This window comes from Gossypium arboreum, chromosome 12 (genome assembly GCF_025698485.1).
Source record: "Gossypium arboreum isolate Shixiya-1 chromosome 12, ASM2569848v2, whole genome shotgun sequence".
Taxonomy (NCBI): Eukaryota; Viridiplantae; Streptophyta; class Magnoliopsida; order Malvales; family Malvaceae; genus Gossypium; species Gossypium arboreum.
The window spans coordinates 90,940,352-90,954,005 of NC_069081.1; the positions used below are offsets into that span (position 1 = coordinate 90,940,352).

At 28.4% G+C, this 13,654-nt stretch overlaps 1 protein-coding gene across 3 annotated transcripts; it reads left to right on the top strand.

Moving 5' to 3' along the window:
• Nucleotides 1-2,187: 2,187 nt before the first annotated feature.
• On the top strand, nt 2,188-7,555 carry LOC108476501 (uncharacterized). Of its 3 annotated transcripts, XM_017778713.2 has the most exons (10): nt 2,188-2,394; nt 2,517-2,538; nt 3,452-3,557; nt 3,768-3,923; nt 4,049-4,154; nt 4,406-4,588; nt 5,084-5,243; nt 5,765-6,090; nt 6,370-6,459; nt 7,030-7,555. In XM_017778713.2, exons 3-10 carry the CDS (start codon nt 3,543-3,545, stop codon nt 7,095-7,097), a joined length of 1,104 nt encoding a protein of 367 aa, XP_017634202.1. In that variant the 5' UTR covers nt 2,188-2,394; nt 2,517-2,538; nt 3,452-3,542; the 3' UTR covers nt 7,098-7,555. The 3 variants fall into 3 exon arrangements, with proteins under 3 accessions (XP_017634202.1, XP_017634201.1, XP_017634203.1); XM_017778712.2 differs by having other exon boundaries at nt 2,188-2,538; XM_017778714.2 differs by lacking the exon at nt 2,517-2,538.
• The last annotated feature ends 6,099 nt before the right edge of the window (nt 7,556-13,654 follow it).

Genomic DNA, 13,654 nt, shown 5'->3' on the forward strand with positions numbered 1-13,654 from the left:
AAGATTATTAAACTATTAGTAAATTTACATATTGGTCATTCAATTTAAGAAATAGTTATTTAACTATTCGAAAGTTTTATTTAAATCATTTGGTTGTTAAGGTATTTTTAAAAAAAAGTTTGGCTAGTGAATACTAAGTGACGATTTGACAACTGATTCAGTGGATCAGTATCCATTTACTACTAGAAGAACATACCTTAGCCCAAAGTCGATCTCTCGATCTATGTCGGAGATCGGAGAAGAAAACTGTTTGGATTTTGGTTCGTAAATTCGTGGGGTTCAAAGCTATTTCATAAAAAAAAAAACCTAAATTGTAAAAGAGAAGGGGGAAAAAGTTTTTTATTTGTGCGGGCGATAGAAATAGAGAAGGCCATAGACAACACTTTTAATAACCTAATGACTTAAATGAAAACTTTTGAATAGTTTAGTGACTATTCTATAACTTTTTGAAATTTAGTAACTAAAACATAAACTTACTAATAATTTAGTGACCTTAAGCGCAATTTACACTTAAATTTAATTATTGGGAAAATGTCAAACCGAACAAAAAGGTACGCAATTATGAAGACCAGCATGTTACGTATGACAGGGAAATATCCGTAAAACTACAATTGACAACTTGAAATTTTCATTAAGTCTTTTTTTGTCATTTTATTCTTAGGTCTCCCTTAATTGGAAATACGAAGGCCACAGGTCTCCCCATACCGTCTCATTATTTATTGGAATAAATTAATATTTAGTCCTTAAGATTGACAATTCTTTTCAATTCGATCCTTAAAATTTTTGGTCCATATTAGTTCTGAGACTTGGAAGCTTTCCCAAAATTGGCTCCTAAACTTCGATTTTGTTATAGTGTAACGAGATGGTATTCTAAGATTATGTTACATTATTACTTTTTAAGAAATTTAAAAATTATATAAAATACTTTTTAAAAATAAAAACTTTAAAACTTTTCAAGTGATGACATAATATAATCTCAGAATGAAACACTATTATACTTTAATGAAATCTAAGTTCAAGGACCAAATTGAAAAAAACTGCTAAATTTCGAGAGTAATGTGAAAAAAACAAGTTCAATGACCAATGTGGAGAAAGTTACTAAGTTTAGAAACTTAATGTTTCTTTATCCCTTATTTATTTATTCAAATGCTCATGACTTCTTAGGGGGATTAAATCTAAGATTGATCTTAATCGAAAATTTATATAGTTTTGGCTCAATCGTAAGGTTGAAGTCTTGAAAATTTTGATATCTCAAGTTTGTGTCCCACCCTATACATGTAGGTGTTCTCTTTAGATTTGTTCGGTAATAATTAGTTTGAGTTTAATTAATTATTTAATTTTTGAACTTGTTTTAATTAAAACTATTAATATATTAAAAACTAATGTTAATTAAAACATTAGTCATTTTTCATTAAAATTAACTCTTAATATATGATAAACTATTAAACTATTATTTTTTATTCATTTTTTATCAAAATTTACCATTTGATAATCAAATATTATTTACAAATATCTAATTTAACGAAAATCTTTTCACATTTGTTGAGCTCTGAGTCTAACAAGGTGGAGATGGAAGTTAAGTTGGGCGGTTCATCTTACTCAATGCAAGGTAAAGAGTCACACTAGATAGTGTTTTGAGGGGAGGAGATTAAAATTGAGAGAAAGAGAAAGTCAGAGAAGGAAGGAGAGAATCTCCCTTTATGCGGGAGCAATGGGCTTTTTATACCGTTATTTACAGTTCCTAAAAGACACTTGTTGAGTTTTTATTAGTGGATTAGGGACAAGAAGTCAAGTGGTATGCTACTATAAGTCCTAAGTAGGGTAGCGATTAGATTTTTTTTAATTGTTTCGGATGAGACATGATAGTTAAAGTTAAAGATAACGGTTAGTGAGTGAGATCCGCACAAGCGCTAAGTCAAAGAGTATTTCTCAAGGGATGTCCTAAAGGGATAAGTGAGACCTTAATGAGTGTTGTATTTAGGAATGTTTCCAAGTTGCAAGGGTATAACAAAGTTCTTTTCAAATGTACATTTGTTAAATTAAAAAGGTAAATGGATTAAACCCTTGAAAATTAAAGTAAAAGAATTAAACTTTAAACATCTAAAAAATACAGGGACTAAGAAAAAATAGACCTTTTTTTATTGTCAAACGTCATTGTTTCTCCCGGCGCTTTTTAATTTTCTTTTAATTACCAGAAAAATCAAAAGTATAAAATGCGGCCATAGCAAAAACTCACTTACAGAACTTCGGCGAGTAATATATATTTTCCCCCAATTTTCATTTTTTCTCCCTTTTTTTTAATAGTTTTCCAATTTGCTCCTCTTAGTTCACTTTAAATATCTTCAAATCCTAAGCACTTGCACTTCAACTTCAATCGAGAATCTTCATTTTTGGGTAATCCTTGTAACTATACGGTTTTAAGTGACTCTTCTGGATTTGTAGTTGTTTCTTGCAGTGAAAAATTCGAAGCATTTTTTTCTGTATATTGAATTTCTTTGTTTTTGCGTGTTTTCAAGAGTCGGCAACTCTGGTTGTAAGGTAAATTCAACTAGATCTTTATTTAATTTAAGTTTTATTTTTTTAGTTCCGCTGAATTGAAAAGTTCGTGGTTCTTGTTTATAGCATCTTAATGTGTAAATGTTTTTCCAGGATTTTTGGTAGTGTTTGAGAATTTGGAATTTAGAATTTGGAATTTATAAGTAGGAAAATTGAGTAGTAAATTATTTTAAAATGTCAAATCTACGAATTTGTTAGATGCTCATATGGTAATGAATTTGAAATTCTTAAAATACATCTAGATTTGATAAATACTTGTTTTTTATACCTTTTAAATATATTATATTGAATTCTAACTAAATTGTTTATAATATATGTATTTCGTTCTTAGGATTTACTATTATGAAATTTAAATCCAAGTTTTCGAACGGAGCATAATTGAAATTGACTGTAATTTGCTTGCTGTTTTTAGCTAAAGGGGGGAAGTAAAAAGCTATGGACTTGGTTCCTTTTTGTTTCATAATTTGTATATGAAAACAACTAGAAGAATCAAGAGAAAGTAAAGGATTTTAGTTGTTTATAATTATTTCTAAGTAATGAAACACGGATTCGTTCTCTCTGTTGATTTTTTGCGACGTGAATTTGAAGAAGGTTGTACTCAGTAGGGTCTTTTTGGAATTAATGTTATCTAATCGAATTATTGATTTGGTCGACGTGTTTGCTTGCACTTAAAATGACTAAACTTGTTGGAGTTCTAAAAATGTGTATATTCCTTTGTTTTGGTAAAAGATTCTAATTTCAATAAGTGCTATTTCAGGTAGATTATTGTTTCATTGTGAACATAAGTTTTGGTTTTCATCTACCACAAATTCATATTACTTAATCAGGAGCTGTTCTTTTCACAGTGCATTTTGGCTCACGGTCTTGTGAATTATTTTGGTAAATTTCTTCTCAGGTTGTCATTTTGCTGTTTATGAGTTATGTGACCTTAGGCGGGGAGTATCAGTGCTGAGCAAAGAGATGCTGGCAATTGGCTTTCAGTTGGAATGAAGAACTTACAGGTGTTTTTCTCTTTTAATAAGTAATTCTATATTTAAATAATTGGTCTATTGGTGTGAGCTAAACAGTCATTGCGTTTAGTTGTAGTTCTTTTCTCCCAAAGTAACATAGAAAATAACAGTTTATACTTTACAGCCTTTTTGTTTGATGCATGAATCTGCTTCCCTTTTCGTCCTTGATGCTAATTTGAAGATAAATTTTATTTGTTGCAGAGCACACAAGACATAAAACCCTCAGCTCATGCTTTGCATGAACCTAAAACAGAACAGCAAAACAATCAAGCAGCAGATGGCCCCTTAGCAGATTCTGGTTCTTTATCGGCTTCAAGCAATGATGGCAGAAAAGTTTCACGCCAAGATATTGAACTTGTAAGAAACTGATTCCTTTTGTATATTTCATTTATTTATATCCCTTCATTTTTCACGGTGAAGGGACTTTTATATTATATTTCTTTAATTACTGATTCTTAAATTACATAAACTGATTGTTCCAGGTCCAGAATTTAATTGAAAGATGCTTACAACTGTACATGACTAGAGATGAGGTTGTCAAAACCCTCCTGACTCGAGCAAGGATAGACCCTGGATTTACAACTTTAGGTATGCTTTACTGAAATCTCTCTATTAGTCTGTAAATGCATTTCTGTTATTTGGAATTTTCAATAAAACGTACTGCATTTGCATGTGATGAACTAGAACATGTTATAAAAGAAAAATAAAAACCAATCTACAATTATGATTTCTTTGAATTAGTGCAATCTAAGCTGCTTGTTGAATATGTTTCTTGTTCAGCAGTGTTAAGAGTGTCGAAACTCATTCAGTTGGTCTCTTCACTATTATTGTTTATTCAGTATGGCAGAAGCTGGAAGAGGAAAATGCTGATTTTTTCAGTGCCTATTACGTAAGGCTGAAGTTAAAGAAGCAAATAATTTTATTCAACCATTTGCTTGAGCATCAATATCATCTGATGAAATATCCTGTGCCTCGAAAGGTTCCTCTGGTCCCAATACCAAATGGGGTTCATCCCATGCCTGGTAAGTTCTGACTTTATACAAATGATGGACACAAGCTTCTATTATTTAAGTTATATTGCAAAGTTATCATGATTTTTAAGTTAGACATGTTGATGCTGACCCTACTTGAACCATCACGTCAAATTGCATGACAACGGTTAAGAAATATTAAGGGGATTACCATTGCTATTTCATTTTGGAACACGATAAATATCTAGGATTGTACTGTGATTCACTTTATACTAATAATTTCAAAATTAGATGTTTATAATCTTCTCTTGATATGGTGTCTATTTAGTTGTTTATAAAACTTAACTACTTTAATTTAGCCAGTTTACAATTCTTTTCTCAAATGGAATGAGAGAAAAACTGCTGAGAGGGCCATATCACAACTCTTCTTTGGGATCTGTACTGAAATATACTTTTGAGCAGAAAGTTTGTTGTAGGAGTTATGACTATTTGGTCCGCACGTTTATGTTACAATCATGGTTATTCAACAACTACTTTGCAGTGCAGTTAACAACTTACCAATGGGATACCCTGTACTACAACAACCTCCAATTCCTGCTTCAGGGCAACCTCATATTGACTCCATGGGTATATCAAGCTGTCACGTGGTCAATGGAGTCCCTGCTCCGGGCAATTTTCAACCTATGCGGATGAATTCTGGCAATGAGTGAGAACTTGACCATCTTCATATCAATCTGCTATTAATTGGCTATTATATTCACAAATATTTGCTGTTCAATAATTGTGAAGGTGCTTTTCTTCTTTATTTTTCATTGTCTCCATCCTATAAATTATGCTACTGCTTTGAAGTGAGCTTGCCTAATTAATGATTTTACTGCTTGCAAATGTAATCATCTGCCTCTTTTCTTTCTCCCTTTTTTTGGGGGATGAAATGGCTACTTGATCAGATTTGTAACAAATGCATGATCGTGTTATGGTTATATCACACCATTTTAACATCAATTATATTCATCTAAACTGTAATCCTAAGATGTTTTAGGTTAACTAGATGAATAAGTTTTACTCCTACATTATTAAAGAATGTTTAGGTAGTAAGGCCTTTACATTATCTCTATCTTACCCCTGTTTGTTGTGCATTGGTTCTTGCTTCAAATTTTTTTTTATTTCTGGTCAAGTATTTTGCTCTGCAGAAGTTAAGCTAATGGTAACGGATTCTCTTTATTCTAGCATGGTGATGGACAACAATGCTGGAGATGCAATAGCTGCAGTTCCTTCAACAACTCCCATGCCATCTATGTCAGAGATGCCTGTGAGCCCTACATCAGTGGCATCCAGTGGGAATTTCCCCTTCACTGCATCAGACATGTCAGGGATGGGAGTCGACACATCAGTACTTGATTCAGCCTTCACAACAGATGTGGCAAGTTCAGTAGGATTGCAGCTGGGACCTGATAATGGAGCTGGGAATTCTAGAGATTCCTTCAGAACCCTTGATCAGATTCAGTGGAATTTCAGTCTCACGGATTTGACAGCAGACTTGTCCAACTTGGGAGGTAAGTTGTGGCAATGAGACCCACACTAAGATATTCAACTAAAATTTTGTCGTTTATGTTGCTTTCATCTCTCGCACATGCATCTGGAGACTCGTGCTTTTATGTTTGCTTTTCGACTTTTTGTTGTTAATAATTTGTGAAATTCTTCAGCGTTGACCTTTGAAATCATTATTTCAGGAACCTAGCATGTTTTGGAACCTAGCATGTTTTGTTACTTTATTATTCTTTTTCTTTATGAAGCTTGTTCTCATAAAATTTTGGCCCTTGGAGTTGTTACAGATTTAGGAGCCCTCGGAAACTATCCCGGTTCTCCTTTTCTTCCCTCTGATTCAGAAATTTTGCTTGATTCTTCGGAGCAAGAGGATATAGGTAATGGCATTTCATGATAATGTCTACCTCAATGTCTATTTTGAATCATTAGAGGATGTTGATTCTTGATTAGATAGTTACCAACATTGTGATATTATTTCTATCAATTAACATATTAGACAATTTAACCAGCATCAAATATGATTTTACCTTAAGTTTCCTATGTGCATTTAAAATGGGTGAAACTACCTATCAAGTCCCTTTATTATATGGACTGGATAATAGTCCCTCTACTATTAAATGCATCAATTTAATCTTTGTACTATTAAAAAGAATCAAATAAAGCCAAATCGTAACCAAGTTAACATTTACTATTAAAAAAATTACATGAAAAATATTTTTCATTTGCAGTTTAACTCCAAACAATTGATTTCATTTGCAGAACTATAAAAAGCTTTCAAAATTTTAACTAATCTAACAGTAAATGAAATTTTTCAGTAAATGTTAACTTTTTTGAAATTTGGACTAATTTCACCATTTAAAATGTCTTTGGGTTGTTAACATTTACCTATTCAGGTATACTCTATTTATGTGTGTTTGACCAGCACTGATGGATCTACTTTGTTTCAGTGGAAGAATTTTTCGTCGATTCCATCCCTGGACAGCCGTGCTCTCCATCCGAAGAAGAAAAATCCTAGACCAGGGTGAGTGTTTTTCCTTATGATCTTAAAATCGTTAGGTTAGGATAGAGTTAGATTGATAAGAACGATATTCGACATCTATTCGGTAGGCATTTTGAATCGTTAGCAATTTCGAACATTTCAGCAGTGTAATAGTTTAGTTTGATCAATCAAATAGCAATCAGCAATGAGGAAAGTAGCCTAGTTCTCTCCTTAGTTATTGTTTTAAACAGATGGTGGGTATGAGACTTTATCTGTTATTTGGAGAAATTTGAGGGACCATTTGTTTGTATTTATTTTATCTTGCATACAATGATGAAATCGTTGTTATCTTTTCCGATCATACCCGACTTCTCGATGAGGTAATCGATTGAGCTTTCCATTCTGAAAATGGAGTTGTTGTATCGGGGATACGTTTACCATGTTCTTTTGAGTTAAAATGTGAACTTATGATGCTTTGATGGATGCTATCAAAATGGTTTTTTTTCTAGTAACTCTCTCCTCTCCTCTCTAAATCTTTCGGCATCCATATTCCGATCATCTTTACCTTTTTACGGCTCTCCACCTTCCAAAAGAATGGTCATAAATTGTCACAACCTCCTCTTTGTATCAACAAAAACGAAACTGGGCAGTCACATTTGAGTGAGGTATGCATTCAGGGTGGGGGGGAGCATTGCAATTTGCAATGGGAGTATTTAAATTAGATAGAAGTAAGATTTTTAAATATATGTAACCATATTTTTTTTTTAAAAAAGTCCAATTATGGCTTTAGCCCTCATATTCACTCATATTTGAGATATAATCTTTTTAATTCGACATAATTTAACATTGGCTTAATGCATAATTTGGTATTTAAATTTAACACTTATTTCTAATGCGGTATATGTGTTATTTTTTTGGTCTAATGTGGTATCTGTATTTGATAGAAGTTATACATTTTAGTATCTGAAGATAACAATGTTAATATTTTAATATTTAATTCGGGTTTTAGAGTTGATTTGATGAAAATTGATAATAATACTAATAATATTAGTAATTAACTTTCATCAAATCAACCTTAAATCTGAATCAAACACTAAAAAGTTAACATCATTATCTTCAAGCATCAAAATGTATAACTTTTATCCAATACAAGCACCATATTAGACCAAAAAAATAACACAAAGATCGCATTAGAAATAAGTGTCAAACTTGGATACCAAATGATATATTAACTATTAAGCTTTAGACATGATGATTAGTAGGTTCAAATTAATAAAAGTAGTAACTTTATCATAACAAAATTATTTGGGCTACCATCAACAAAAGTTCTATATTAATATTTCAGTAATAGTAGAGGTGTTCGTGGGGTAAATTTAGGAATAGTATTAATACACTTTATTCTCGTTCAAGTCTAGTTTAACTCGAAATTTTGTTTAAGTTCGTTCATATTTATAAACAGCAAACTCAAATTCATTTTAGACTCGCATGTATCTTTTAAAATTAAATTATAATTTATATTATTTTTTATTTTATATATTTTTATTTATTAAAATTTTATATATAATCATTTTAGCAATTTTTTATGTTTACTTTGTAGTATAAATTTAATTTTTGTGTTATAAATTACATAATATAAAACATTACAAACATGAAAAAAAAAGTTAGGTCGGGCTTGAACATTGAATGCTCAAAGCTCGAGTTTGACCTATAGTTTAAATAAACTTAATTTTTCACTCAAGTTTATTTTTCAAGAGAACTCCCAAGTTTGAGCAAGTAATCGGGCTCGTGAACAAATCCAATTAATAGTGCTAAATAGATATTTGTATTTAGCAAAATACTAAAAATTGGTATATTCTCTTCAAATCATTGGGAAAAGAAAAAGGTTGGAATGTTCTAAAAGATGAATTTTCAATGAACCACATGTTATCCGTTAATTCTGAAAGTACAATTTGACGGGGTCAAAAGGAAATTTTTCCAATTCTTTTAAAAGGAAAAAAACAAAATTAACACACTTTGCAGAATACAACAAAAGGACATACAATGTACGTATAGTTTAAAAGTATTATGAGATATACTACTTTGACTACAAAATCCAATCAAAACAATAATTTTTATTTTAGGAATTATACTTTATTCAATGTTTAAAATTATTTGTAATTCACTTAAAGTAGATGTTACGCATTTAAACATGTTTAGATTCATATTTTTTATCGAATTAAAATTTAGTTGAAATTTTATTTTTTATTTTTAGGTAGGAACCACATTAATAAGGTTAACAAATATTATTTTTCAGTCTATTTTTGAAGTGATTTGATAAATAATACAAGAGTTAATGTGGAAATTAAATGGAAGGCTAAAATTATTATTTTTAAATTAGAGGACCAAATAAATTATTATTGTCTTTTTAATTATTCAAAACTAAAACTATTATCCTGCCTAAAAATTAGAATACATTTATTATCTATAAATTATCCGAATATTATTATCTAAATCCTAATTAAATACTATTTTTATCGAGTATTCTATCCGCAAAGAAAATTAATCTCAAAATTTTCAATTATTTTTCAGATATCTAAATCTGTAAAATTTCAAATTCAAGTACATTACAATTCTTTATAAATAATCAAAATTATAAATATTTTATAACTATTAATTCATAAATTGAAATTTATTATTCAAATATTCGAATAATCTATTTTTAAGACGTAAAGTATTACATCGAAGGGTTACTTTCAAAGGGTAGTGTATTTCCATTTCAATTATTCAGAACGTTGTCGTTTTGTTCCGGTCATAGAAAAGGGCTCTGGAAGAGAAGAAAATGACTTGACTTTTTCAATTTCATGCTCATCCACTCGTTTCAATTACTGTTTGCTAAAAAAATAATAAAATAAAATATTAACAATGCATTGACTTGGTTATTCTATGAGCTTACGTGTGGAAAAAAATTGCAATCTATGTAGTCTTTAACTAATGTTTTTTTTCTTTAAAAAAAAAGTGTGCTCAAATTAGTTAAGTCATTATTTTTGGTTTGATTAATATATTTGGTTTAAATTAAATAAAATATTAAAAAGTTTAGTTAAATCATCTATTTAAACGATTTGTACTGATTTCTGATCTATTAATTTTTAACTTAATCTAGACCAGGGTACTAGTTGGTCCAATCCCATTTTGAAAACACTATCTTTAGCTTGCTGGTAGGTTCCAGGGTAGAAGGCAGAGACTTTTTGGAGGGTTTTATTATTAAATTTATATTTTATAATTTTTAAATAATTAAAATAAAATTTATTATTTTAAGAGGAGGTAAAGTGCAATTTTACCATATATTAATTTAAAATTTTATAAATTTTAAAAAGAAAAAACTAAAATTTTAATTTTATAGGTTCTAAAATAATAAATATAACTTACTGAGTTTTTTAAGCTTAATACATCATGTAATCCTTAAAGCATATTTCTTTAGGTCCATAACATTAGGTCTTTTTACTCAAATAAATATAAATTAGTCTTCGTTTGATTAATTGAAAATGATTTCAGAAAAATTATTTATGGAAAATGACTTGTTTTTCTATAAAATCTAATATTTTCGGTGTTTGGATAAATCAGATAAAATATTTTCCGTTATTTGACAAATTTTCGAAAATATTTCATAAAAGTTGTTTTCAGTGAAACAAACATGCAGTTGAGATTTATGATAAAGAGTTTAAATAAAATAGTGAATTGATTACAAAGTAATGTTAAGGTGAAATTATAGTAAATAATGAATCTTCATTATTTTAAGGATTAAATTGTAAACTTTATGAAATTTATAATTGAAACAAGAGAAGTGACATGCATGAAAATTATTATGTGAAATAAGTTATTATAATGAATTATTTTATTAAAGTGCTTATATGGTGAAAAATAAATTACATGGCGATAGGAACTAAATTAAAAATGCACAAAATTTAAGTCCAAAACAATTTAATTTGTGAATAAGGAAATTATGGTAAAAGTTTAATGAATATGTTATGAGAAGATGAAATATGCATAAATTATTCTAAAAGTGAAATTGTGGAAAAATATGAAATATTTATGATGACAAGGACTAAATTGTTAAGCTTGAGAAAAATATGTGGATGAAATGATAGAAGTGAAATACATAGAAATTTGATATGTGAAATAAGGTATTGAGATAAATTATGTGATTAAATTGTAACAAGAAAGAAAATTGATTTAATATGATTAATTATTGAATATTAAACTTTTATGACAAAAAAGGACTAAATTGAAAAATTATAAAAGTTTATAAGAAAATATTTGATAAGTGAAGAATGTAGCAGAGAATGTAACATCCCAGTGCTTTGACCAGATGTTGGGGTCATGTATGAGGGTATTATAGTGAATAGAGCCTTATCACTTTAGAAAATGTTTTACGAAAAAAAATTTGATAAGACATTTTACGGGAAAAAGGAAAATGTTTTACAAAAAGAAATTTAATAAGATATTTTACGGGAATAAGGGGACAATTTTACGTTGACTATCCTATTTTACATGAAACAAACATAAAAAAACGTTAAAAATATTTTTCATAAAAACTTTTACATTGAAACAAAGCGTTAGTGAATTTTTAAAGTCTTTTTGCTCGAATAAAGACTTAATGTTTTCGGTCGTTTATTGGTTCATTCTTTTGGACCAGAAAAAACATTCGGTCCTTAATACATCATTTAATGCCAAAAGGATTGAACCGAAGAATGGTTGAAAGCATTAGGTCCTTATTTGGTACCTCGACGTTTATATGTATACTACTATAAAAGCAAGGCCCTAAGGTCTTCTTTCTTTGACACCTGTCTTTACTTTTATTTTTTTACATTGTTAACAATAATGATTAAATATTTCAATTGTGGTCCCTCTCCTTTTTAATTATAAAAAATGGTCAAATTTCAATTTCAATCATTATACTATGATTAAATTTAATATTTGATATTTATATTTTAATTTTTACATAATTTATTACCTTGACATTTATAATGCTATTAATTAGGTTTTGTTTGATAGACCATTGAAAAATTAAATTAATTAAAAATTAATTTTTCAATGATTTAATTTTTATGCATGTTTGATAATTCAAAATTAAAATAATTTTATAGAATTTTTCTATAAAAATTGTAGATAATAATAGGTAAGTAAGAGTTACTTATCACTTAATGAAAAATATTTTCAATTAATTCTATTTTAACTTATTTATTTTATTATTATATTATACTATAAAAACTTTACGTTTAAAATTTGATTTTGTTTAGAATAAGGTGAAATGTTTAAAATTAAAGATAAAATGTAGAATTTTATTTTTGTAATTTAAAATCTATATTTGTCAAACAATCTAATTATATTCCATAATTAATTTTATAATTTAAATTTAATACTTAAATTTTCAATACTTAATTTTTAATATTTATTTTTAGCACTTAATTTTCCAGTTTATCAAATAGCACATTAGTCTAAATATTTTATTCTAAATTAAAATGTTGACTTAAATTTAAAGAATTGCTAACATTGCTTTTTTTTGGGCTAAAATCAAGCTCAATATTTTTGTGACATGATTATCGAATGAGTATTTTAAAATTTTAGAATGTGACACCAATAAATTTAATAAAAAATTTAATATTGTTAACAATTAGATCAAAATTTTAAACTTAAAAATAGAAGAACTAAATTCTTAAAAGTAAATATATAAAGACTAAACTCTAAAAATATAAAAAAAAACAAAACTTAGAACATATTATAACTTTTAAATTTTAATTATTTAATTTAAAATAATTAACCCTATACGAAATAATAATAGGAGGAGCTTAATTTTGTGATTGTGATAGAGACAATAACGTAAACAACCCAAAAAATATAAATTAAACTTGTGTCTCTGTCTTTCGGTAACCAATTTTAGTAAAAAATAAAATTTTAGGGTAAATTGTAGTTAAGGTCATTAAATTATTAGTAAGTTTATATTTTGGTCATTCAACTTCAAAAAGTAACAAAATGGTCTTGAACTATTCAAAAGTTTTCATTTAAGTTACTAGGCTGATAAAATCATTGTTGTATGATTTTCTCTGTTTGCACTGCCTACACCAATCGAAAGCTCTCCTTCCCCTTTTCTTCTACAATTCAGTTTTATTTTCGTAAAACAGCTTTGAATGTCAAATCTTCAAACTAAAATTCAAATTGCCTTTTTCTCCAATATCTGATATTGACTGTCAGGTCGACTTGGATCTAAAGTATATTCATCTACTCATTAATGGGTACTAATCTACCATATCAATAATCAAATCATCGCTTGGAGCTCACTAGTTGGACTTGTTTTAACAAAAAAAAAAAAACAACTTAATAGTCTAGTGACTTAAATAAAAACTTTCGAATAGTCTAATGACTTAAATGAATACTTTCAAAAAGTTCAATGATTATCTTGTAACCTCTTGAAGTTGAATGATCAAAACGTAAATTTACTAATAACATAATGACCTTGGTTGTATTTTATCTTCTTTTTTAATAAAAGATAAATGTTTTTAAGTATAAAATTTGAAATTGGTGTTATTAGAAAATTTAAACATAAATCTTTTGCCCAA